The sequence below is a fragment of the Astatotilapia calliptera genome, chromosome 22 (assembly GCF_964374335.1).
Source record: "Astatotilapia calliptera chromosome 22, fAstCal68.1, whole genome shotgun sequence".
Lineage (NCBI taxonomy): Eukaryota > Metazoa > Chordata > Actinopteri > Cichliformes > Cichlidae > Astatotilapia > Astatotilapia calliptera.
The window spans coordinates 18,735,795-18,758,952 of NC_137442.1; the positions used below are offsets into that span (position 1 = coordinate 18,735,795).

At 41.1% G+C, this 23,158-nt stretch overlaps 3 protein-coding genes across 12 annotated transcripts in view; 1 reads left to right on the top strand and 2 right to left on the bottom strand.

Moving 5' to 3' along the window:
• Positions 1–914: 914 nt before the first annotated feature.
• LOC113014858 (uncharacterized) lies at positions 915–8,125 on the bottom strand. 2 transcript variants are annotated; one of them, XM_026156640.2, is made up of 13 exons: positions 8,023–8,125; positions 6,190–6,223; positions 6,033–6,110; positions 5,801–5,943; positions 5,589–5,711; positions 5,442–5,499; positions 5,138–5,299; positions 4,949–4,999; positions 4,583–4,719; positions 4,360–4,467; positions 4,159–4,216; positions 2,803–2,868; positions 915–2,725 (listed from the first exon to the last, which is right to left on the bottom strand). In XM_026156640.2, exons 2-13 carry the CDS (start codon positions 6,197–6,199, stop codon positions 1,584–1,586), a joined length of 2,136 nt encoding a protein of 711 aa, XP_026012425.2. In that variant the 5' UTR covers positions 6,200–6,223; positions 8,023–8,125; the 3' UTR covers positions 915–1,583. The 2 variants fall into 2 exon arrangements, with proteins under 2 accessions (XP_026012425.2, XP_080152069.1); XM_080295943.1 differs by having other exon boundaries at positions 2,668–4,042.
• Positions 8,126–8,641: 516 nt separating this feature from the next.
• LOC145423454 (uncharacterized) lies at positions 8,642–13,182 on the top strand. 4 transcript variants are annotated; one of them, XR_013904497.1, is made up of 3 exons: positions 8,642–10,211; positions 10,434–10,496; positions 12,112–13,182. XR_013904497.1 is itself a non-coding variant. In XM_080295952.1 (3 exons), exons 1-3 carry the CDS (start codon positions 9,034–9,036, stop codon positions 12,508–12,510), a joined length of 492 nt encoding a protein of 163 aa, XP_080152078.1. In that variant the 5' UTR covers positions 9,013–9,033; the 3' UTR covers positions 12,511–13,182. The 4 variants fall into 4 exon arrangements, 1 of the variants encoding a protein (XP_080152078.1); XR_013904496.1 differs by having other exon boundaries at positions 8,642–10,069; XR_013904498.1 differs by having other exon boundaries at positions 8,995–9,175.
• A 5,953-nt stretch (positions 13,183–19,135) lies between these two features.
• The window catches only part of LOC113014140 (uncharacterized), a 57,108-nt gene continuing 53,085 nt past the window's right edge, over positions 19,136–23,158 (bottom strand). For 5 of the 6 annotated variants that reach the window (XM_080295938.1, XM_080295939.1, XM_080295937.1 and 2 more), the window contains 2 exons: positions 23,060–23,155; positions 19,136–21,170 (listed from right to left, as the gene is read on the bottom strand). In XM_080295938.1, coding sequence (XP_080152064.1) covers positions 19,852–21,170; positions 23,060–23,155 — 1,415 coding nt within the window. In that variant the 3' untranslated portion in view covers positions 19,136–19,851. Of the gene's footprint in view, positions 21,171–21,575; positions 21,630–23,059; positions 23,156–23,158 lie in introns of all 6 variants that reach the window. The other variant, XM_080295940.1, reaches the window with a different exon arrangement.

A 23,158-nucleotide genomic window follows, 5' to 3' on the forward strand; every position in this document is an offset into this window, starting at 1 on the left:
ATTGTGTTGTTCCTGTTCCAATCTATTGCCCAAAGTTTACATGCATCTGCATAAACATTAATATAATGTATTTTTTGATGTATTCACTGTTCATAATAAATATTCTGTGCATATAGAAATTAGTTACTATCTAGCACTACCTGGATTTACTGGAAGTGTGATTCACATTCATAGATAGCTCACAAATTTAGTACATGCTGTTTCCATAGGAGCCAGGTGCTGCTAATCAAATGCACTTGATTAACTGATCATCAGCAAGTGTGAGCACCTCTATATAAGCAGAGGTTTTGGCAATTTACTGGTAGGCAACTGATCTGTGTTAACACAATGCCACAATCAATCCAGCAGTAAAGAGCCCCAAATTGTATCTTTTCTGTGTCCAGTGTTGCTGCAAAGAAAAGATACAATTTCAAAAAGAGTGAACAAATGTGGCTTGTTTGAAATGGTCGCCAGGAGAAAAGAACACGGCAGCACAGCTTAGGGTTTGCAAAGTTGCACCACAAGACCTCAGAAATGAAAAGATGAGCTTGCACAGAAAGCCACTACGTTATTGCTGGTAAACATGGTTCTGCAAGGTATTGAATAATGGGCGTACTACAGAGTCAAACTTACTCCAAAGCAAACACAGAACCATTAACGTGTTTTAATATTTACAGTAAGACTGGCTTTTTACAGTGATCTGCATTAATCGCTGAGTGGACAAAGTTTGTGTTTCCTCGCTGAATTTGAGCAAGCTTGTGAGTATTACGCCACAGGACATTACATAACCTACCGTGACTGCTTGAAAGGAAAAATAACAAACTCTTTTGTTTGAACCTGCAAGGAAAATGATATTTGGTCACATAATTGGTTAAAGTTCAAACTCTACTGGTGCAAAAAAAAATAAATAAAAATTCAGCCACACGGGTCAGAACTGTTTTAAAAAACTGTTTTTTAATTTCATAAAAGCAGTCAAACATATCTCAATATTTCTCCTAAAAAAATACAGTGAATCCACTTAAACCTAATGTGATGTTTCACACATTTGTCTTGTTTTCTGGAGTTAAAAAGGCATAAATGTAGATTTAAAAAAACAAAAACAAAAAACACTGCTGTAACGGTCAAAAACAGAAAACAAATAGCCAGTTTGAACAACTTCATAACAAACACAATAAAAGAATAAAAATATACACACAGGTAGCTGTTTAGTGTTTACGGGCACGTTTCTCAGCCTTCACTGAATGTGAACTTGGAAATACACGAGTGAGTTCTATTTAAATGCCCAGTATCTTCAATTCTTCTACTTCTCTTATAACGACTGGATTAGTGGATAAGGAGTGCTGTTTCACCTCATTAGTGCTCTTTGACTTTCAGTCTCCACAAAGTTTAAACCTAAAAGTCCCAGCAGACAAAAAAAAACAAAAAACAAAAAACAAAAAACAAAAAAAAAAAACAAAAAAAAAAAAAACCCGACACTGCTTATATTACTGCACCTCCATCAGCAGGCTCACATTCATTACAGAAATCAGCAGAACTATAATAAAAAAATAAAGATGTCACATTGCAAGTAAATCCCCCGCTGGACCATCCAAATGTGATTTGATTCAGCTGAAATACAGATCAGTTTGGGACACAGCACACTGAGGTTTAGAAGGTTGGCTGAAGGCATAAGAGTGTGTTAGACTCCAGTCCGTAACACTACTGCAGACCGGAGGGAGAAAGTGCTGGCCAGGGTTTGCCAGAGAGCCAGTGTTGTAGCTGGGGTAAGACATCCACCCACGCTGTCCTTGACTGGCTTCATAAGATGTAGTCGGTATCCCATAATTGTGTGGAGCTGCCTGGGCACAGTCATTGGTGAGCGCTGTGTAGTGTGCAATGCTGCCGCTGTACACACAGGGATCTACTGATTGAGTTAGCATGTTCACACCAGCACTATTTATATAAGGACCCAGATGACCCCATACATCGTAATACCCACTTACACTGCCCGTCTGAAGACTTGCATTATCGCATGGCATGTGCGGATTCTGAAAGTGTTGTTGGTAATAATGTGGACCAGCGTCTATGCGTGCCTCTTCTCTCAAACCCTGCTCTCTTGTTCCATTCTTATCCTCTGCAGCTGGCTTATACCCCTCCTCGGTCCAACACTCCCTATGTCCGTAGGAAGAGTTAGAGGAAGATGGCACAGCAGGAAACACTGCTTCATTATGCATCTCTTCATTTTCCCACTTTTTAGAAGATATCTCGGCTGACTTTTCTTGGTCGTCATGATGCCTGTTCTCCCTTCTTTCCCAGTAAACATAGTCGTTTCTCCCTGTTATGTCTTCAGACTGACTGATGTGCACGCCGTCACTGACATAACCATCTCTGTTTTGAAAATGGGGGATTGTAAAGTTTCCTTCTGGCGTGTACCCACCAGTCTCTGGACCTCCATCACAGGGGCTGTGCTGTAGTGGAGAGGTTTCTGCATGGTTTAGTTCAGATGACAAACCATCACAGTCTAACTCCACAATCTCTGACCCCGGGGAGGACGTGAGATCTAAATTAAAGGGAGGGGATGTAGCTGATGGAGGGAGGCTTTTGCTGCTGAAAGACATCCTCTTCATCAGTAATAAACCTTTGGTAATAGGCAGGCTGACATTAAAAACAGTCTCTCTCTTTGCTTTTACTCTTTTCTTCCTCTTTGACTTCATTAAAGTGCATTTCTCTGACATGCCTTCAGCGGATGTCTGGTTCATGCTCAGCCCTTAGACATAAAGAAAAGGAATAAGTTAAAAGCAGTTTGCTGAGAAAGTGTGAACTCTAGCTTGCAAAGATACAAACCTTTGGCATCTATTTCCTTTTGTTTAATGTCAGCACCTTTCCATCCAGATTGCAGCATCTTTATGCCTGGAAAATATCCAAAACAATACAGTGGCATACAAAAATAAAATAAAATAAAGAAATGCAAGGAACACTGGGTGGGGGGAAAAAAAAAAAAAAAAAAAAAAAAAAATTCAAGTGGGCATTAATGAATACAAGAAAATCTAGAGAGCCGACATCCCTGACAAGTGGGAAACTGCACTGAACAAAGGACACACTCTGCATGGTGAGTGCCAAAGATGCACTGACAAAACGTGATCCAGGCAAAATTCAGACGGCATAAAAGTTACACTTCTCTGTAAAAATCCAGTTATAGCATAACTGTACACATAAGTATACAGTTGTATAAATATACATACACTCGCTTACATTTTTAAATAAGTGGTGGTAAAGGTTCCACAATGTCTTTTGACATTTTTAAATTGGTTGGGATGTTCAGGAATGACCCAGGAACACATTCACGGTCCACAGGTTTATACTGCAAGAAAGAAACCTGTGCTCCAAAAATTGACACCGTCAAGCTGAACATAAAACCAAAGCGTTTTATGGTCAGAAAGATTGAGCTGTTTGCAGCTATGAAGGTGAGGTTTTCAAACCTGAGAGCATGGCACCAACTTTCAAGTATTGTGGTGGTAGCACATATTTCAACTTCACCTCAAATTAACAGCTAGATGGTTCAAATTGAACACAGATGTGCCAATAATATAATGGTTCAAAAAGTTAATAAAAATTGGTTTTGGGGATGGATAAAGCAGGCTAATATTAAGCTGCTGGAATGGCCTTCCCGAAGTCCCGACCTCAACTAATTTGTAAATTTGTGGACTACACTTAAAGCTGGTTCTGTGCCAGGAAACAAACAGATTTAAATGAACTCAAAGAATCAATCACTTCACCCTGGAAAAAGAACAGTTCAAAGAAATCATTAAAAGCCCAGAAATGCCATGATATTCATGCCCAGGATGACTGGATGTAACCTTCTTCTCTCTTTTTTTTTTTCTCCTTAAAAAAGATTTCTGACCACAACTGTATTTAGAGTATAACACTTTCAACAAATCACTGAGTGGGTACCTGTGTCTGTGCCTGTAGAACAACTCTACGATATGTCTATTTTGTCCTGCTTTTTAACTGAATGTTTCAATAATGACACGTCAGGAAAAAAAAAAGCCTGTTTTTTGCAGTGGTTTGATCTATCACAGACCTGCTGTCAAAAAAAAAAAAAAAAAGGAGGCAGGTAAATGTTATACTTACAAGAGCAGAGATGTAGAAAATGAAGTGAATGGTTTATGGCCAAGCAAAAGAAAAATAACCCATACTTACACCAGTGGTAACTTTTGCCAGTGAGTAGCGCACAAAGGTTTTCTGGAACATGCACTACCTGAGAACATGAGAGGTTTATAAACTAAAGGACAGACGAGTACAGGTGAAACCAAGACTGTTTGGGGGAAAAGACACTGAGAGTCACGTCACATGTGGCAGAATCCCAGCAGGAAATTCTGTGCTGCAAAGAAAAAGGGATACCTTCAACTCTCCTCGCCCCGTTTCTCGCTCCACTTTCTTTGCCAAAGACTGAAGAAGGTGAGGTTTGTCTTTAAGCTCCGCAGTCACCTCCTCAGGATGAGTTTCCATCTATAAAAAATTATATTCACTAACTTTAAACTATACTTACCTCGCTTTTTGCATGCATAATACTAAAGAACCTTTGCTATAATCTATTCTGGTAACTGATCCAGAACAAACAGACCAAGTAGTTGATGAGGTGTGAGGGGCTGGTCAGGTGTTCAGTGATGTCCTTCTTGTTGGATTTGATGCGGCAGCAGTGGCATAAGAAACAGTAAGAGCAGCCATCTTCACTTCTATACTCGACCACACAGTCGAGACCTGTTGAAAACATGAGAAACAAAAAAATAAAGAACATTTCCATTTCATGGGAATTACGATCACCAGCTGTGGTTCGAGACTGGAGTTGGACTGTGAGATGAGAAACTTTACTGGAGAGGCACATGAAAGAGTTTGCAGTCCGCCACAACCGTGCAACTTCAAGGCCTTTTTTTATTATTATTTTTTGTTTTTTTTAACTCTTTTGGTGCCAGTCTTTGTGTGTTCTCACCTATGAGAGTCTTGGTTCCAGTGTAGTCATCAGGAAAGCTGCTGGTGTGCTCTGAAAACACAAAGGGTTCGGGAGAATCCAACTGGGATGTGAACGGGTTGACTAAGTAGACCTCTGACTTAACAGAAGGATCAAAGTTTGCATGCATCAGCTGCGGTGCTGGCTTGTTAGTGTGCGCTGAGATCTTGCCTGAGTTTGTGTCAGCCTTGAAGGATTTCTTGGACCGTGTGGGCTGGTTCTGTGCAAACACTACAGTCCTCTGGGATTCAGTGGGATAGTGCAAAGCTGTAGTCTCTGGATAACTCTCAGTTTCACCCTGTGCATCTCTTAAGGAACCTATGAGAGTTACTGCTGCAGTATCAGAGAGATGAAAAGATACTTATGAAGGGAAAAATAATCACGTGCATGCAGAAAAATTGCCAAAAACATAAAAAGTGAGAGTAATCAAGAGAAGACTGTGAGATGGGGAAAGAACAGTCAAACATTCACTGACCATCATTTTCACTGGATGTTTCCATCCTCTGGTATACACCATCTTCAACCTCTAACAACTTCGTATGAAGGTGCAAAAACATATGAGCATCCACAATAATTTGCAGTTTATGACTACAAGAAAGCACGCACAATAAAAGCAACAGACCTGGATGTCTCCCGGTCCCTCTTTTTCCTCAAGCTTCTTGGCCATCTCCATCAGCGGCCATGCCAGCTTGGACAGGTCGGAGCTCTCCTGCCATTTTGATACCAAGTGAGGGTGCCAGGTTTTCTTTTAAAAACAAACAAACCATAATCTGTTAGTAAAATCCAACGCAGCACATGATCTGCTGTCACCAATCCTTCTCCAGTACTACTTACAATGTAGTTGAATCTGTGGAGACTTCCCAGTATGTGGTTACGCATGTCAGCCTTACTGAGGCGACACACGCACGCCCCACACACGTACAGCGCTTCTGTGCTCGACGCACCAGCCTTCACACATTCTGTAATGCAGCCCAAGCCTAAGTGCACATTAAAAACACATATTACTTCAGCACACACTGAATAAAGAACCGTTTACACACTAAAAGTGGGATTTGCTGCGGCACACCTATTATGGGTTGTAGTCTCTCCTTGTTGCTCAGGTACGCCTTCAGAGAATCCAGCAGCTGGCTTCTTCTTAAAACACCTACAAATGGAGGAATTACAGAAAGAGAATGGGCTATATGCAGCAAGCTTACATACAGTTAGTAGAAGGCATGACTTACCTGGCTGCATGCTGCAACTGTAGAAAAACACCACCTGAAAACCCAAGATGGAGCTTAAGTTTCAAAGCAATGCTGGTTTGTTCACCTCATGCAGAGTTATGGTAGAGACACGGGAGATGTCTCCTGGTAGGGAGGGGGATTCTCATACTGTGTGTGTTGGCTAATCGCTCTTTGGGAATCTCCTTGTTGGTACAAAAATACAATTTTTGTCAATCGCGGTGTGTTATCGTTGGCATTTTTATAGATTCAACTAAGGGAATGGGAACAAATTACAAACCCAATTAAAAAAAACAAACTCTGGATGCTGTAAATAAACGAGTTTTTTTATTAGTAAAATATAAATAAAAATGCAATGTTATAAACCTACATGTTATTCACAACTGAAATTAAAGCATGAAAGTTTAAACAAGTTTTGACTCTTTCACTGAAAAGAAATTCAGCTCGTTTTCAGTTTGACGGTAGCCAAACTCTAGTCCACACTTTTCAGATGCTCACAGGAGAAACAGCTCACGGGCTACACTTTCTGCTCAGATGCTGCTAAATGTGGACCACGCTTCACAGTCCTAATAAATAATGACCCCAAGCACGCTGCAAAAGCAACCTGAGCTTTTCAAAACAAAGAAACAGCTAACATAGCTAAGGCAAGTGTCGGACCGATTGTCCCTCCCTGATTTTTGGATTCTGACCTGGTAAAAGAAACAACTCGAGACAGAACGCTTCAATCCAACAATTCTTTATTCACCATGTACCTGGGAGATGCGCACAGCGCGAAACCTCCTGCAGAGCCGATGGGTGCGCCCTCAGTCTGTTACAGATATAGTATTTCTTACCAGATTTCCTCCTTTCACACCTGCTTTTCCTGTATGCTTAGTACTCTGTGTTGTTGTCCAAATTATTCATGCGCAGTTTCAATAAAAACACCTCCTTGCGTGGTTATCCTCCCCAACTTCTGCTTCCCTGCACGTGCCCTCATTTCTTACCTATGCAGGTGGCTTTTAAATGAACTCTTTAGGCACCTTAAGCTTCGCTACCTAGTTCTGCTTTCCACTCTATACTTATCCAGATGTGTTAGACAGCTGTTAGTGATGCTTTTTCTGCACCATTTCCTGTAAATGCTGTTTTCTCTCTCTGACTATTTTTCTCCTACAGCTTCACACAGAAGGCTGTCTTTGCACAAAGGCCTGACCCTAAGATAATACATACTACAATGCAGCTAGATAATATTATTACTCTATATAACCCAGCAAGCTAATACTATCACATATAATATAACATAACTCCACACAAGTCAACTGATCTCAACCAAGTAACTGAAGGTGGCTGCAGTAAAGCACCTGATGATGCCCATGGGTTAAAAACATCAAACACAAGAGTTTCATCCAAGTATTAAAAACAATCCTTATTTGAGTTAGTACGGTTACTTTTGAGCCTCTAAAAATTGAGAGGGTGACTGTGTATAAAACTAGAAATTATTCTAAATTCAGAAGTTTTGTAAAACTCCTTGAAATAAAGCTGAAAGAAAGATGGGAGGAAATGCAGCTGCAATTACACTGTCACCATCGGGTGGCGCTGCATGTCAGTCTGTTAAAGCAGCTTCCTGCCGTCCTGGACACGACGCAAAACAAAGGTCCACATATTGCACAAAATATCAGAGGATTTGTTGCTGTGACTTGTCTCAGAGTTGACTAAAAAAAAAGTCCGTTTTAACTAATGAACTAATTAAACTTGAGCAGGAACATTAAACAAACGCGGAGCCGCTACTTTCTGGATAACAAAGTTTCTCCGTGGTGTCTAATACCGCAGTATGCTGAAGCAGTTAGGTTGGGTGCTTACCTGTGGAGCTGGAGGGTCTCGCAGCTGCAGTGAGCTTTAACCGTGGATTCAAACGACGCTGGTAGTAGTAAGACAGCGTAGCGTCACATGTTCCGTCCGCTGGGTAGTAATGTGGTCTATGCCACACCCACCTTTATAATGAACGCCAAGCAATCGCATCTAACCTGCTTCACCCCCATGCTTTGTCTAATCTGTTCATTCTTTAAAGGTAAAAAGTGAAAGACACGCTGATCCTGCTGCAGGCTGTTGATGTCAGAAAATTAGGGCTCTTCTGCTTGTTTCCTCGTTGAAGTATCTTGAAGTTTGTGACTTCACAGCATTGTTTCAAAAACCCTTGTCTTCAGAGAGCTGGCCAAGAGAGGGAGTAGCTGTGCTTCAAGGGCTGTGGAAGACCAGTTGTGCCACAACTCTCCTCATGTCATTATTGTCGAGCCACCTATGTGCATCAGCAGTTTGTAACGAATTTTCTTATAACTGCACACCCCTTCAGACTGAATTCAACTCATCTTCCAGTCATAATCTTTTATCACAAGGCCGACATGTCCTGTTTGTCCTGTCTGTTCCCAGCACACAGACAGAAACAGCAGTGAAAGGATGAGATATTTTGCAAGCTGCTTGAGGAAATAAACGACTTTATTATCCCAAACTGAAGATTAATGTACAATTTGTTCAATATGAGTCTTTGAGAAATCTTTATTTGTAACTTATATTAGCTTTCTTGTTCCCCCCCCCCTTTGAGCCTACATACATTAATACCCAATTTTCAGTTGGCTATTGTTTTATTTCTATGCTTTCTATTATTTCATTGACCTGAAACTTTTTTTACTTTTTTTTGACTGTTTGAATGTTTGCTATTTGTGTGACACACTACTAAAATTATAAAAACCATACAGTGCTTGGTTGAGACGTAATAGTTCAACAACAAAAGTATAGCTATTCCCCCCCCCAAAAAAGAAATGGTTTGGTCCAGCCCACCTCTCCCCTGACTCTAGCGCCCTTTCTGCCAGAGCGATGGTGGCCGAGAAGCAGCAGAGCGGATGTGTGAGTGCGTAGCTTAAAACAGGACATGTTAGCTGCATTTAACCTTCAGTTACTCTTTATATAGGTAGAAGTCAGACCATGTTTCTTTTTAGCTGAAAAACATTACACCCAGGTAACCTGCAGTGTTGAAAACGTTTTTTTCGACGATATGTCTGTGAAGGTTCTCAGTCATCCTGTATAGCATACACTAATTGTTAAGTTTGTGTTCAGGAGTTTTGTCATTCGGATGAACTGGTTTTTGTCTGAGTGTGTTGCTGGGTCTGTAATACACTGGGATGTCGTGCTTGGAGAAAACTCTCCTGAGTTTAGTTTGTAGCGAGGAATGCCCAGACCTCTACATTGGAGAGACCTAACAGCCACTTCACAAGCACATGGCACAACATAGAAGAGCCACCTCCACGGGACAAGACTCAGCAGTCTATCTGCATCTAAAGGGCAAAGGTCACTCTTTCGAGGATGCCAATGTTCACATTTTGGACAGAGAAGACAGATGGTTTGAAAGAGGAGTAAAAGATGCCATTTATGTCCATTGTGAGCGACCATCTTTGAACAGAGGCGGTGGTTTACGACACCAACTGTCTGCCATCTATAATCCAGTTTTGAGATCCCTTCCCAGACGCCTTAATGCCCACTCACACCCTGGGCCATCTGACATCAAGAAATCACATGATAGGGTCGGGCCAGGTTTCACAATGAGCTCACCCGAAACCCTGGCTGATTGTGACCCACTCCCGTTTTCACACCTTGGCTCATGTGATTAGGTAGAGGATCATTAGGGGGTCCATTTTGTCCCTCTTGAGGGACTACTCCCACAGGGTTTAAATCTGGGACTCTCCACCATTTGACCCTAGAACTGAAGAAGCTTCTCCGATGAGAGGTGAAACGTCTTCAAGCAACTTAAAGAAGTCCAGATGCTTTTCTTTCCAAGCTCCTTCGACTTTTACGACGATGTTTGCTACCCTACAGTCCGTTGGTTATTTTGTCATGTGACGATATTAAACCCAAGGTACTAACTAGCTAACTGACTGGATGCCCATTAGCCTTATAACTCCTGTTGTGTGTGTATTTGTCTACAGAGACAGCCAGGTTCATAATGGATATAAGGGAGTTTTTTCAAAAAAAAAAAAAAAAAAAGGAGCCACATCCAGGTAAAAGTGTAAGATCAAATGATCCGTCAGTCAAGAATAATGTTGGATCAGTGTTTCAATATTTATTGCTTTTATTAGGTGTACGTGTGGTTTGGTTATTTGCCTTTTGGTTGAAAGTACACCGAGAGATGACTTTTTTATTAGTGATCTTAATAGTATTGTTTTCATATTAATGTAATTTTTCATCTAATTGAATCCAATCTATTTGTGTATGATTGTCAGTCCAAAGAGGGAGAGACGAAAGAGGGGAACGTGAGGAGAAAGGGCAAGGTCAGGAAGAACCAGGTAAGAAAACAGACAGGGAACAGTGACAGGCACAACAGAAACTGTTAAACTGACAAAGAAAAAAAGACTGAATTTTACTCATACAATCAGGAAGTTGTGTTCTCCATATATTAAAGCTGCTATAAGGAATCTGAAAAACAAACCGGGTTGATACATTTTTTTTTACCCTCTTTAACAACATTCCAACATAACATTATAATTGATTGGGGAGATTAAAATTATTGATATATTTTAATGTGGTTCAGCCAAAACTCTACTAAAACCGCAGCCAATAATAGGTAGGCCAACTTTTGGACCATCTAGTTGTCTTTATGACTGCTGTAGTACATGCACCACATTTGCGCATCAGAAAGTGCCAAACAGTGAGAAAATGTCAAGCTCTCCCAAGTACCACTATGAAAGCATGAAACTCATAAATCTTACAACACAAAATTCCAACCTGTTACTAAAGTGAAACAGGAAATAGGTTAAAATAAAAGAAAAAATCTAAAAGATCCCTTCACCTGAACTCGGCCAACTTCGACTGACTCCTTCGCTACAGCCCTTTTTATTGTCACATACATGAATATGCGATTGCAAATACACGTGACATTCTCAAGCAGGCATATCTGCATCAATGTATCTGTATTCTGTGTGTGGGGATGTGTGTGTTTTCAGCCATACCATACATAGACATACAACCTTTCAATGAACTTAATGTGTGTGTATGAGGTATGGAGAAAAGGTATGCAGAAAAGCAGAAGTAAGCATCTTGCTAAACGATAAAAACAGGAGCTTGCAATAGTTCATGTCTCAAATGAACATTTAAAGGTGTGAAGTCTCACACTTTTATAGAACAGAACAGTCTGGTTTCTAAAGCTATAACGGAAATTATAATGTCGAGGCCGCTTCCTCTCATCTCATGGTACACAAGTGCAGACCTGATCAGACTTAATAATGAAAATGATTTTTATCAGCATACAAATGATTATATATATCTAAGCATAAATGACAATATAAAAAATATCAACTCTCACAGATAGAATGTCTGACCCTTAGTAGTCTGCAAAGACTATGTGTGGTATGCCAGGACACTCTGGAAAAGAGTGAACGTACTCCTCTTTTATGGTACACAGAGTGTCCTGGCATACCACACATATTCTAAGGTCATGAGAGAGGTCGCACCTTCTCTTTCTGATATGTGGTATGGTAAACACATCTATATCTGTTTGAGTATAAGAGCCTTTTGTTTAGGTGAACTGCTGGACTCCCTAGTGCCAGCAGGTCTGGGGAGCCTTCGCAGGGTCACCTTTTGACACACACACACATACATAACACTTCTATTTTTGGAGTGTATTTTTTATGTATCTGTATTATATTATACATACACATTAAAAGTGAATCTCTGTCCAAAAAATGCACTCACTTTACTTCTTACTCACTATGAGCATCATTCATTATTCTCCCCCAGTAATTAAGATTAGGATATGTATTTTTTTATTCCAATCCATTCTTCTTTTGCAATAGTAGTCTTTTAAGATTATTTAAATAACCTTTATCAGATTTGATGGTTTTGTTACAGACTTTTCAAAAAAGTGTTTTGCTTTTCTTTCACAAATGTGGGGATTTGGGGAAGAGAGCGGAACCGGCTGTTCAAACCCCCCCAAGGCTGCCCGCTGGAATCGAAGCAATGGAACGAGGCGCAACCTCTCACAACGAACCTAATATGGTCAACACCTTGGAGACGCTTGCAGCTGCTGTGAAGGCTCAAAACAACACCATTGAGCGTATGGGGGGATACATCAGAGAGAGGCCTGCTCAAAATGAGACCCTTGAGCGACAGTTGGAAGACATCGCGGAACGGATCACTGCAGTTGTGAGGTCTCAGAATCAAAAGAATGATAACACCATGGAACAGAAGTTTGATACCATCATGGGGAGGCTCGCGACTCTCCAACGGGAGATCGGGAGACCAGTGTCGGTGTTAGGGCAGCCTGAAAATTCTCCTGGGCTGCTCGCAACAAAATCAACATGAACATTGCGGATCCCCATCACGGCGCCAGCTGCAGGCCCAAGGCTGGAGCCAAACAATCACTCCCTGATAACAACTGTGTTACGGCTATTCTTCCCATCCCATGCAAGGACACCTGGATTGGCTGGAGGACTGTTTACTTAGCCTGATAGGGCGAAGGACACTGTCTCAGCTGAACTATGGACACGCACACACATACACTTACACTGATAGGCACTCACTCATCCCCCCTCCCTTTCCAACGCCTTTGATGCTTGTTTCCTCCGAGGGAACACGGCGGGTCTGTGTGCCGCGCTGGAATGGTAGCGCTGTGCAGGGCGGCTGCTGTGTTCGCTTCGGATTACTCCTCACCCCCCACCCACCCCTGTGGCTTGTCATGTCTTCACAATGTTGTGCTGTGGACATTTATGTGTTTTTTTGTGCAGAGGAGTTTTTTTGTTTCCTGTTCTCATGCTGTCCTACCATGGAAGCATAGCATGAGTAGGGGTCTCTTTTTTTCCTCTTGTACTTTCCCCATTGTAGTGTACATTTCAATGTTTTTTTTTCTCTGATTCTACCAATCTCCGACCTGTATCCCCATGTAATGTTTGTGCTATATGTGTAAGGTCGGGGGGGGGGTCCCATTTCACTGCAGGGCAACCTGCATGTGACGAATAAAGCTTTGATTGATTGAAATTGTGTTAAAATGCACAAAACAGCGATGTGATGTTTTGTGACGAGGACCCAGGCACAGAGAGACTTGATGAATTTAAGAATCTTATGATTTAATTTTAAAAAAAATTGCAGACTTGCACAGAGATGGTAAAATTATGATGACTGATAACAGACACAAAGACAACAGACGACGAGGACATTGAGTAGGAGGGGTTTAAATGCACCTAGGAGACAGTCAGAGAGAACTCGGGACGACTGGAGACATTTAAGGATGCAGGGACTGACAGGGAAGGAGTCTCATCGTGATGAGTAAAGATGATCTTGCATGGCTGGGCAGCTCTCTGGGTTCTCAGCACCCTCAAAGCTCTGATCCTTGAATCGCCTCTGTGCTAACATTTCTTTGAAAACAAAGCCAGAAGGGGCCTTGCACAGACTTTAGTGTTATCTCATGAGAAGAATGACCTTGTGTCTTCCACAAATGCTGCGGAGACAAAGCAAAAAGGTTTCAACAAACATGAGGGAGGCTGTTTAGGCCAGCTGGTACCAGTCTAAGGACAGCCTGAGGAATGGTAAGAAATGCGATACAAATGTAATCCTATTCTGATTTGTGATATGGTACAAGTTTCTGTCCATGCTTGTAAACAATAAAGATACTATGACTCTATATGTACTATGATACTATGTAACTAAAGAACTGCATTTCTAACCTTGCCTGTGGAAAACTGTTCATTTCCCCAACAGCACACACATACAGTTTTGCTCTCGTTTTTATGGCGAGTGAACTACTCAGCCTAATTTCTATAAAATGAAAATCCTGATCTCGTCCCTTGTTGGAGTTCAGCTATGAAAAAAAACTGCTTTCCAGGCACCTTTTTACCACTGATAGTGGTAAAAAGGTGACCTGTAAGACTCCACTATCTCACTCCCGAGTCAAAGCATCGTCCATCAGAGGAGCACAGGCACCGTCCACCTTCCACTGAATTCAAAATGTGGCCATGAAAACTCTGTTGATTAAAACACAGCACACCGAGAATATTTCTCTGGCAGATACTCACGTTTACTATATTGATGAGTCGTACCTATTAATATATTGAGATACTAAGTCGCTCCGATGGGTGTCCGCGTTGAATAAGACTTACAGTAGGGAGTGATTTGAGTTCTCAAATGGAGTATAAAGGTGGTAAAAAACATATCAGTCTGTGTTTTGTATATATCATTTTAAAGACTCCAGAATTTATTTATTTTTAGTGTAAATGATGTAAAATCAAAAACATAAATGGCTGACCCTGGGACTGAGCTCCTCTCTTTGTAACTGGGTTCTGGACTTCCTGACCAACAGACCGCAGTCTGTGAGGATCCACAACGTCTCCTCATCTTCCATAGTCCTCAACACTGGCTAGCCTCAGGGCTGTGTGCCAAGCCCCCTCCTGTTCACGCTGCTTACATATGACTGCTCACCCAACCACCCAGGCTGTCATATTGTAAAGTTTGCAGACAATGATGAGACTGGCTACAGGAAGTAGGTGGAACACTTAAAGGATTGGTGCAGGAAAAACAACACTTCCAGCCTGATAAGGAAGTCTCACCAGAGGCTCTACTTCCTGAGGAAGTGGAAGCGTGTGGGAATGGAGAGCTCAGTCCTCATCTCATTTCACAGATGTGCGGTGGAGAGTGTTCTGTGCTCTGGCATCAATATGTGGCACGGAAACGGCACTGTGGCAGAGAGGAAAGCTCTACAGAGGGTGATGAAGGCTGCACAGAGAGTTGTCGGAGGCAGCCTCCCAACCGTCACAGACATATACACCTCCAGAGGCAGGAAGATGGCCACCTGTATCATGAGGACCCCACTCACCCAGCACACACACTCTTTGTCCGCTCCACTCTGGCAGGAGGCTGAGGAGCATCAAGTGCAAAACCACCAGACTGAGAAACAGCTTCATTCCAGAAGCTGTGAGACTTTCTCAATACATAAATGGACAAGAACTGCTATTGTAGCACCTTAATCACTACTGACACTGTCATTTTATCAGTGCTGGTCACCATGCCCTTTGCTGCTAAAGTATTTATTTACACCTACAGGGAGTGCAGAATTATTAGGCAAGTTATATTTTTGAGGAATAATTTTATTATTGAACAACAACCATGTTCTCAATGAACCCAAAAAACTCATTAATATCAAAGCTGAATGTTTTTGGAAGTAGTTTTTAGTTTGTTTTTAGTTTTAGCTATTTTAGGGGGATATCTGTGTGTGCAGGTGACTATTACTGTGCATAATTATTAGGCAACTTAACAAAAAACAAATATATACCCATTTCAATTATTTATTTTTACCAGTGAAACCAATATAACATCTCCACATTCACAAATATACATTTCTGACATTCAAAAACAAAACAAAAACAAATCAGCGACCAATATAGCCACCTTTCTTTGCAAGGACACTCAAAAGCCTGCCATCCATGGATTCTGTCAGTGTTTTGATCTGTTCACCATCAACATTGCGTGCAGCAGCAACCACAGCCTCCCAGACACTGTTCAGAGAGGTGTACTGTTTTCCCTCCTTGTAAATCTCACATTTGATGATGGACCACAGGTTCTCAATGGGGTTCAGATCAGGTGAACAAGGAGGCCATGTCATTAGTTTTTCTTCTTTTATACCCTTTCTTGCCAGCCACGCTGTGGAGTACTTGGACGCGTGTGATGGAGCATTGTCCTGCATGAAAATCATGTTTTTCTTGAAGGATGCAGACTTCGTCCTGTACCACTGCTTGAAGAAGGTGTCTTCCAGAAACTGGCAGTAGGACTGGGAGTTGAGCTTGACTCCATCCTCAACCCGAAAAGGCCCCACAAGCTCATCTTTGATGATACCAGCCCAAACCAGTACTCCACCTCCACCTTGCTGGCGTCTGAGTCGGACTGGAGCTCTCTGCCCTTTACCAATCCAGCCACGGGCCCATCAAGACTCACTCTCATTTCATCAGTCCATAAAACCTTAGAAAAATCAGTCGTGAGATATTTCTTGGCCCAGTCTTGACGTTTCAGCTTGTGTGTCTTGTTCAGTGGTGGTCGTCTTTCAGCCTTTCTTACCTTGGCCATGTGTCTGAGTATTGCACACCTTGTGCTTTTGGGCACTCCAGTGATGTTGCAGCTCTGAAATATGGCCAAACTGGTGGCAAGTGGCATCTTGGCAGCTGCACGCTTGACTTTTCTTAGTTCATGGGCAGTTATTTTGCGCCTTGGTTTTTCCACACGCTTCTTGCGACCCTGTTGACTATTTTGAATGAAACGCTTGATTGTTCGATGATCACGCTTCAGAAGCTTTGCAATTTTGAGACTGCTGCATCCCTCTGCAAGATATCTCACTATTTTTGACTTTTCTGAGCCTGTCAAGTCCTTCTTTTGACCCATTTTGCCAAAGGAAAGGACGTTGCCTAATAATTATGCACACCTGATATAGGGTGTTGATGTCATTAGACCACACCCCTTCTCATTACAGAGATGCACATCACCTAATATGCTTAATTGGTAGTAGGCTTTCGAGCCTATACAGCTTGGAGTAAGACAACATGCATGAAGAGGATGATGTGGACAAAATACTCATTTGCCTAATAATTCTGCACTCCCTGTATATTTATACCTACACTCGATACCCATACTCCATACTGGTACTCAGGTTGCTGCACTCTACTTATAGTATTATTTCTTGTATTGTTTTATGACTTGTCATTCCTGTTTGTTAAAAAGCAAAAACAAAAAAACAAAACAAAAATAAAATTAAAAACCCCAACTATTCATTTATTACTTAAAAAAAATAAATAAATAAATTCTGTTTCTTCATTATTTTGTTTCTTTTCACTCTGGGACCATGTGTACATAATTTCATTCCACCTCATGTTAACATGTGATGCGAAGGACAATAAAGCTCCTTGAAACACATGGATTAACTGATGATTCCTGAATGAATAATGATTATGGTTTTGACACATAATGTTTTAAACTGAAGTCCAAAGGTCACAGAGGTTATATTTATGCAACACACAGCATCATGCACAGTGAGACATAAGGGGAAAAATCAGCTTTGATATCATAACAGACAGGTAGCAGGGTTTTTTTGTCAAGTTGCTACAACTGTGCATGATTTATGAGGAAGTAGTTGCTGTGAAGTTCTCCAAGGTCTGGCCTTGCTTGGCCTGAAAGTTCCAACAAATACCTCACATGTGTGGGAGGCCGGTCACAAGCTGATGAAAACCCTCCCAATTTGCCTCAGACATGCTCTCCTTTCCTCTTTCCCACGCTTATATTCCTACCACACTGAGAAATATCTCATTTTCAATATAAACAAAAGCACAGGGGGACAAGTGGATAAACCTGAATGTATTAAGCACAGTTGTCAAGGTCATGTTCATCTTCTTAAAGATTGCACAAGAAAGAAATTCAACCTTCAGGTTAATTCCCCATTCTGGGTCATCATCTACAGCGTTAGCTTTACTGTTACTGTAGCAGAGAGAAAATGCTGTTTCAGAATGGTCTCAAAGTGCTTTGATGCGCTCTACTCTGCAGACACAGCTAAACACATTTATGCTTTTCTGCCCTCCAACGATGCTGCTAAAAAATTTAAATATAAATATAAAGGGAACATTTACATTGCACATCAGAACCAAAATCATAACCCATATGAAGTTTTTTAAATATTTATTTTTTTTAAACAGTGTATGTTCCCCTAACGTTTCCAACCTGTCATTTGGTGTAAAGTTTTAATATCTGGCGTTTGCACATTTTCCAGGAAAACACGGCGTCTTTTCACAAGTCCCTACACAGTTTAAACGATCTATGTCAACGTCTGTGGGTACACATAACATCACCAGTCAAAAACCTGCCTGCTCTACCTCAGATACAGAATGCGTACTTCCTGACATACTCATTAGGCGCAAACGCTGTTAATATAGAGACAGAACAAAATAACACTGCGGTGTTCTTTCATAATCAGCAGGGCAATAGAGCAAAGGGAGCAACAGCTTTGTTACAAGATCGGTACACTGTGGTTACAATGGCATCAGTTTCCTGTTCTGAGGCGACAGGCATACATCCAGTGAGAGCTTCTGCAGCGCATCGGTTTCAAATCTTCAGTGTGCCTTCAGAGATGCTCTTCTGCATACCTTATGCAAGTTACTGTTTGCATCCACTTCTGACCTTTATGTCCCAACAAGGAGTTTTCTCCCAGAGATCTGCCACCTTTCCCCCCCCCCCTATTTTTGGACCCTTGACCTATAGATGGCTGTGAAGAAACCAACAATAGTTGTGTCCTTCCATTAATCTGGGTCCTCATCTGTTACCTGGCAACTTGTTAATTCATTATTTCAGTGTAAATAAAATGTTGCTCTTCTATATGAGATTAATATATAGATATATTTTTTATGCCTGCAGTTGTAACCATTCATAAGTTCTGTTCAATTTTATTTATATCCACCAAATCACAAGAGTTACCTCAAGGCTTATATTGTAAAGACCCTACAATAACACTGGGAAAATATCTCAAATGGCCCCCTATGAGCAATTGCTATGGCAAAAGCAGGAAGGACAACCTCCCTCTCAACAGGAGGAAACCTTTGGCAGACCCAGGTTCAGGAAGGGAGACTGGACAAAGACACACCGTGGAGAAGATAGGTTAATAACAACTAATGAGTAAATGCAGTGTTTTTAAAAAGTGAGTGAAGAAGAAACCTTGCAATCTGGGAGACATGCAGATAAGCAGGCTAGACCTAGTGCAGCATGACTGGGAGGATTCACAGTCATCTGATCCAGGACTCACTATAAACTCCATAAAAAAAAAAAAAGGCAAGTTTCAAGCTTAATATTAAAATAGAGAATTGTCTCTCTCCCTTCCCCTTAAAGTTTGTGCCCAATCATACACAGATCTCCCTTTAGTGTAAAGGCAAGCACACAGTAAAACACTTCATCTCAGACCCCATAAAAATACTTTTGTTTAAGAGGAAGTTTACCTCCCTTTTATTCATCAGACAAACAAAATCTATTATTAACTGGTCAAAAATCAAACATCAAGTTTCTTTTTGTTTTTTTAAATCAAAAATCAGCCAACAAAACAAAAACCCACAAATATATATAAAACTGCTATTATCAGATTAAAAACAAGCTACAAATAAATGAGATTTCGTCACACTCTTCATACTGAATATAAACAGTTTTAAACATAACTTTTTGCTACTTGCACAGAAAATCTGTGCGCTTTACTCAAAATGAACCACAGGGCAAAAAAACAACACACAAAACAAAGAGTTTTAACAGGCTAAATCTAGCTTCTTAAATGTGATCAGAACATATGCTGTACAGGAGGGCAAGTGAAAACACAGAAATACTGAGAAAAAGGCAGTGAATGTGTCAATTTGCACCTCAGGCTTTCCAAATGCTAACGATAGCTAGTGCCCAACCATAAGATAATGAATTCTTTTCTTTTTTTTCTTTTTTTTTAAAGGGGGAAAAAAGAAAGGATTAAACATGCATGTTAAACTATCCATTTAAACATTACTTTGAAAGAATAAAACTCACTAAATATGGCATGTTTTTTTTTTTTTTTTAATTCCCCCCCCCTCCCAAAAAACAGTTTGAGAAAAATCAAATGCCAAAACGCACAACAGCAAATGTTTTTTTGTAGAAAAACCAAAAAGCAGTCACTTATCTCCTCACTGATGGGTAGTAGTGCAACATATCCAAGCTCACCCATCCTGGAGTCACCGCAGATTGCCCAAATAACTGCAAACTTGAATGGCTGATGGCGAGCTGTGGATAAAAATTTCCCGGGTAGATTGCCGCTGCAGAGTATCCTTCACTTGGGTTTAAAGCTCCAGTATAAACTTGAGGGTTTTCTCCTGTTGTGTAACCTAATACGGCCTGAGGCGGTGCGTACCCTGGATGTGAACTTGCGACATAAGGCATTTGGCTGTGTGACTCGTATCCGGTTGAAGGCACCAAAAAGTCAGTGGGGTTGTCTCCAGAAATTGTAGGGAAACTGCCCTGATGGCTGCTGTTCACCTCGGTGTGGGGCTGTTCTGTATAATGTCCCATAAACCTTTGCGTCAGCCTCTCGGTTACAATGGTACTGATGGGCAACTGGTCAACTCCAGAGCTGTCAGCCTCTGAGTCAGCATGTGGCTGTGGGATCTGTCCTGGGTTATGGCTGGTGTCTGTATAGCAAACAGGGCTGAAATGTTCAAAGACTCTTTGATCAGCAATAGTTGGTGGATGCTGTGGGTCTTTGGGCTCAACAGTGGCGGTAGTAGCCCTTGCACCAGATGCAGCTTCAACCTTAAAAGGATTTCCAGTCATCAAATGGTCCAGGGAAGATGAAGTGTCTTCTGAGCTTCCACTCAGACTGAAGCGTTGGTTCTCACTGCCTGCATTAGCAGGGTTTCCTGTCAGAGGCATGCTTTTAAATGAGCCAGAGGAAGTTGGAGTTTTTGTCACTGTATGCAAATTCAACCTATTTTCCACACTTTCAGATGAACCGGCAGCACAGGAGTCCAAAGTATCAACAGTAACAGGAGCTTTCATTCTACATTCTCTCACCACAGCAATCAGGTGTCTAACCAATCTCCAGTCTACATCATTTATGCATGGCAAAGTATCAGCTGGCCTTTCCCTGGATGGGAGACACTGATCTCTGGGAGGCACTGACAGCGTTTGGCTGATAGTAGGATTAGCAGCCGAAGAGCATGCTGGTTCTGAGTGCGCCTCTTCCTGTTTCACATGCAAGCAGAGGGCAGGCTGCTGATAGTCAGAGACTGGTGGCGTGAGCTTTGGTTGCACAGGAGGCTTATAGCAGGTCTCTTCAGGGCTGAGACATGAGCCAGGATGGGGCAACAGTGAGGCAACAGGATCATCCTTCGAGCTGGAGCCGCTCACATTGAGAGGACTCTGGAGTCCTCTTTCTTTGAACCCATCCAAGTCACCAACCGTTTGAGTTGCCTCTAACTGAGGCTCCTGTGTGAGTTGAGCTGAAAAAAAGAAAAAAAAAAAAAGGACAGAATAGCACAACACAATTAGAGCCTGCAGAAATTAAAAAAAAAAAAAAAAAAAAAAAAAAAAAAATTTCTTTCCACACTCTTTGAATAGTCTCCATCTCCAAACCCATGGAGAAGTTTCTTAATTTCAAAAACGTATATTACACATTAGTATAATGTAGATGCCACGCTGAATTTGGCTGATTTCATCATACACTCGCAAACACACGGTTAAACTGTCACTGTTCATGCAGTTCACAGCACAGGTGAGGTTGGTAAACCAATCAGATTACAGCACTAATATACTAATACTAAATATATACATATACGGTATGTCTGCCAGTGGCGTAGAACGCAAAATGGAAACATGCAGAGCCAGGTTAGCAAGCTTCACCTCACTTTTATTTTGAGCCTCCTCTCCCCTCCTGTCCAAAGCAATCTAACAGTGTGAAGCTTAATGCAAGAGAAAGCCAAATGCAGAGTTAGCTCACCTGACTCAAATCATTACACTTCAAATTACTGCAATAGGTGAAGCACAAAAACAACATTGCAGGCTTTGTTGTCAATAGTTGCTTGTATTGCTCTAACTCAAATTAAAACTAGTTACTCAATAGAGGATAAGTTGTTGTCCCATCAACCACTTTAAATAGCACAAAAATCTAATTTATATTGGCACGTTCAAATTTAAAACTCAGAACAGAAATATACAAGAAATTCATACATGGTTCTGCGTTGAGCTCAAGTCAAATTTTATGTAGTTGGGAACAATATTATTATTTACAACTACCATTGAATTTGTAAGCTTGTTCACATACAGAGAAATACCAGTAAATATTAGCTAATATTGAGGGCAGTTTCATTTTATGGAGAGACAGCATATCAACCAAAAAAACAATAAAAACACCTTAAATAAAAGTTACATATTGATGTGTGTGCTATTGAGTGAAACAGGCATTTGATCACCACACAAACAAATGACTTAGTAGTAGAAACCCTTGTTGAATAACAGTGGTAAGACGTTTCTTGTAGTTGGCCCCCAGGTCAGAAATCTCCAGAGTGATTTTGGACCACCACTCTTTACAGAAACTAAAACAATAAAGTTGAAATAAAGCTTTTGAGTTGCCAAGCAGGAGCCAAGAAACAAAACTTCACTTCACCTCCCTTTTATTTTATTATTTGTATTTTTTTTTTTTTTTTATAAAATAGGATTGAGATCTGAGGTCTAGGCAGTACACAGGCCTGACTATTGGCCCCTCAACGCAGTGAGGTCATCCTGTACCCAGGAACTGGCCCAAAACAATCTTTTCTACCTCCAGTTTGACAATGAGGATGGTGTTCATATATTTCTCTTCCTCCAAACACAGCAGGTCGAGTTACCAAAGAGTGCAATTTTGATTTCCATCTGTCCACAGCACTTTCTTCCAAGTCTTCTCTGATGTTCACTGCCAAACTTAAGATGGGCCTGCACATGCATCTTCCTGAGCAAGGAGATCTTTGTCAGTCTATCACAGAATAGCGTGCTACACTGTGATGTTCTTGGCAACAACCTCCTAGTGTTTACTTTTGGGCCGATCCACCACCTCTCTCATGATCATCCTCACCCCACAAGGCAAGATCTTGAATGGAGCTCCAGACTGAGGGTGACTGAAGGTCATTTATATATATATTTCTTCAAATACTTATTTCACTCAATGACGTGCAAATCAACTGCAACTTTTATGTCATATAATTTTTTGGAAAGTTTGGTTGACATTCAGTCTCTCACCATCAATAAAAAACTTACATAAAAATTAGAGAAGTAAAAAACTCAGCTGGGCATCAAATAATTAATTCCCCCTGAGCCTATGGAAGAAGTTCAGTTTTGGAAAAGCGACCCCTCTCACCATTGTCACTTCTCTGGTATCGCTCAGCTCTATGAGCTGATTGCATTTCTGTGGAAAGAGACTCATTTGGAACTGGCCGCTCATCAGACCGCTGACCTG

Coding starts and splice junctions, on each gene's coding strand:
- LOC113014858 (XM_026156640.2), bottom strand. Junction 5,500..5,588: donor AGGGACCGGGAGACATCCAG/GTCTGTTGCTTT, acceptor CTTCATACGAAG/TTGTTAGAGGTTGAAGATGG. Junction 4,720..4,948: donor TGGAACCAAGACTCTCATAG/GTGAGAACACAC, acceptor TGTTTTCAACAG/GTCTCGACTGTGTGGTCGAG.
- LOC145423454 (XM_080295952.1), top strand. CDS start 9,034: ATGGTGGCCGAGAAGCAGCAGAGCGGATGT. Junction 9,064..10,433: donor AGAAGCAGCAGAGCGGATGT/GTGAGTGCGTAG, acceptor TATGATTGTCAG/TCCAAAGAGGGAGAGACGAA. Junction 10,497..12,111: donor GCAAGGTCAGGAAGAACCAG/GTAAGAAAACAG, acceptor GATTTGGGGAAG/AGAGCGGAACCGGCTGTTCA.